The following is a 3,321-nucleotide window of genomic DNA, read 5'->3' as shown; positions in this document are numbered from 1 at the left end:
AAAAAGTCGAAAAATTAAAAATTGTAGAAACAAGTCAAAATTAGTCGAACATTTTAAAAAAGTGGAAAAAAGTCAAATACTCTAAAATAGTCGGAAAAACTCGAAAAAAATAAAAAAAAAATAGTCGGAAAAAAGTTGAAAAAATCGAAAAGTCGACTATTTATAAAATATTTATAGTCGAAAAGTCGAATTTTAATTAAATGATGAAAAAAGTCGAAAAATCGACTTTTCACAAAATGCAAAAAGTGGAAAAAAATTGAAAAGTCGGAAAAAGTCGAAAATTGTAGAAACAAGTCAAATACTCTAAAATAGTCGGAAAACTCGAAAAAAGTCACAAAATAGTCGGAAAATGTCGAAAAAATCGAAAAGTCGACTATTTATAAAATACTTATAGTCGACTTTTAACTATATGAAAAGAGTTTCAACTATAGGACTATAGTGTTGCCAGAAATAGAATCCTTTATAGATAAATAGGTAGATAGATTGATAGATAGATAGAAAGATAGATGGATAGATAGATATATAGATAGAAGGATAGATTAGAAAGGTAGATTGAAAGATAGATAGAAAGATAGATATATAGACAGAAAGATAGATACATAGATAGATTGATAGATAGTTATATAGTAAGATAGAGCGATAGATGGGTAGATATTAATGTAGGTATATAGATATCTAAATTAAAGGAAATATCGCGTACCCTGATTACAACTCCATCGTACATCATAGCTGTAAAATGTAAATAGAACACAAAATAACTCACACTATATGTCAGTCTGTAGTCTTGATAATAGATTCATATCTATTAATCTATACAATTGATCTGTCTACAAATTGAATATAGAAGTGACTATAGATCATCATTTAAGCTTGACGATAAATATCATTGTCTTGACTATTGATAAGTGTATAGTCTTGACAAAATTTTATTCTATATTTTTGAATATAGATAATTCTAGTCTTGTCTATGGATCATTTTTGATTATTGATTATAGATTGACTAAAGATCGGTGAATAGTTTTGTTTATAAATCAGATTATATTATTGCTAATCGATCAGCCTATAGTCGACTAATTCTTTAGTGTTTTACTTTAAAGACAATTCCTACAATTCTCTAAAATTGCAAAATAATTTTCTAACAGCTACATGTTCAATTTTAAAATCCTAATTTTAAAAATTTCCCAAAAAATAAATAAAAATACATGTAAGTTAATTTTTAAAAAATATTTTTAAAAACGTCGGTTTTTATTTACACACAATCTCAGGCTTAACTTAGAAGTTCCTAAAAAGAAATAAATATTGTAAACAAAAAAAATTAGTTATCCAAACTTGCAGCAACAATAGTGTGGGTGGGTCAGACACACACACGCACACACAAACACTAAACTTACTTGGTGATCAAACCATCCTTCTTGGCCAAACGGACAATGCAATCATCAGATTCACCCATACGACGGATTTCACCGCAGATGGCATAGGTTTTGGAACCATCGGTCATACGGCCAGTTTCGGGATCAACATCAACAAGGTTGATTTGAACGGAAGCGTGATCCTTAGCGTGAATGATTCTGTTGGAGGCAGAGCTATAACACAATAATAAACAAATATTTTATTAAGTTTAACATTTCATTTTTTTTTTCAAATTTTTGTGTCACAAAATTTATTGCCAAAAAAAACACGTGTTACACTTACCATTTGCGGGGCACATACAAATCAACATTCTCACCGGCGTCGTTCTCCATTGTGTTTTATCTAAATTTTATATAAAACAACATTTCGTTAATTTATGCACTTTTTCTGAATTAAATCCATTTATTTTTTTCGTATTTAACTTACTTTTTTGTAGAAATTACAAAATACGTGAACACTCTTACAAGGAGCTAAAAAAGAAAAGAAAGATTTTCAAGGTTGGCAGCACTGCGTACATACAACGTGAAGTTGGCTGCATGTTGCTGAATTATGCTGAATAACAATGTTGTTAATTGTTAAGATATATTAAGACAAAAATCCTCTAATATACAAAGAGACTAATTTAACTGTAATTTTTTTTTTATTTTGGGGAAATTTTAAAAAGTTTATATAAACTATACAAAAACATCAACTGAAATTGTTAAAAAAAACCAAACTAAATAACTTTAAAAAAAAGGCCAAAACTAACAAATTTTAATTTATAAATTGCAAAATCTTGAAAAATTTATTCAAAATTTCGACTTCTAAATAATAAAAATCATATAAATTCTTACATATTAAAAAAAATAACATCATATTTGCTGCAAACGAATTATTTTTTACGAAGATTTTTTTATTATTTAAATTTTTTCATAAATTACACATAAATGTATTACGATTTACATTTCCTTAAAAAATCGCTAAAAATCCGCTTAATAACGTAACGACATTTTAGCCAAAAAAATAATAAGAAATAGCTGAATTAACATTACTGCCAACAGCTGTTATTTTAGTGGTTGCCAGACACATGTTCTAACTTAATCAAATAAAGAATTGTTAAAAGTGTTAAATATTATAAATAAAAGAGTATAAACTATAATCTAGGCTGTAGTTTAACACATAGTACATTGTGTAATTTAATATAAAGTCCATAGTTTAGTCTATAGTCTATAATATATACAGTTTATAATCCAGTCAAAAGTCTAGTCTTAAGTCTAGTCTATAGTCTAGTCAATAGTTTAGTTTATAGTCTTGTCTATAGTTTAGTCTATAGTCTAGTCTATAGTCTAATCTATAGTCTAACCTATAGTCTAGTCTATAATCTAGTCTAGCCTATAGTCTAGCCTATATTCTAGTATAGAAGTCTAGTCTATAGTCTAGTATATAGTCTATAGTCTAGTCAATAGTCTAGTCTATAGTCTAGTCTATAGTCTAGTCTATAGTCTAGTCTATAGTCTAGTCTATAGTCTAGTCTATAGTCTAGTCTATAGTCTAGTCTATAGTCTAGTCTATAGTCTAGTCTATAGTGTAGTCTATAGTCTAGTCTATAGTCTAGTCTATAGTGTAGTCTATAGTCTAGTCTATAGTCTAGTCCATAGTCTAGTCTAGTCTATAATCTTGTCTATAGTCTAGTCTATAGTCTAGTCTGGACTATAGTCTATTTCAATTTTGCATCAATGTCATCAATTAATGTAAATCTATAATAATACTTTAAAAAACATTTTTCACCACATTTTTCTTTCAAATTAAATATTTTTTCCGTTAATCTATTTTCACAGTTGCAAACGAAAATGTGTTGTTCTTGTTTAACAGCAGTTGTTGTTGTCAAACAACATTATTGAAAGTTCTATAATTTTTATATATATATTTCTT

General features: G+C 27.5%; 1 protein-coding gene across 1 annotated transcript; it reads right to left on the bottom strand.

Annotated features, from left to right (window-relative positions):
- Positions 1-1,209: 1,209 nt before the first annotated feature.
- On the bottom strand, positions 1,210-1,935 carry LOC111685946 (40S ribosomal protein S21). The gene is made up of 4 exons (XM_023448229.2): positions 1,837-1,935; positions 1,693-1,752; positions 1,392-1,583; positions 1,210-1,282 (listed from the first exon to the last, which is right to left on the bottom strand). Exons 2-4 carry the CDS (start codon positions 1,740-1,742, stop codon positions 1,273-1,275), a joined length of 252 nt encoding a protein of 83 aa, XP_023303997.1. The 5' UTR covers positions 1,743-1,752; positions 1,837-1,935; the 3' UTR covers positions 1,210-1,272.
- Between the last annotated feature and the right edge of the window lie 1,386 nt (positions 1,936-3,321).

Source organism: Lucilia cuprina, chromosome 2, assembly GCF_022045245.1.
Source record: "Lucilia cuprina isolate Lc7/37 chromosome 2, ASM2204524v1, whole genome shotgun sequence".
Taxonomy (NCBI): Eukaryota; Metazoa; Arthropoda; class Insecta; order Diptera; family Calliphoridae; genus Lucilia; species Lucilia cuprina.
The sequence above is the reverse complement of the archived record's forward strand: the minus strand, read 5'-3'. Positions and strand labels throughout refer to the sequence as shown.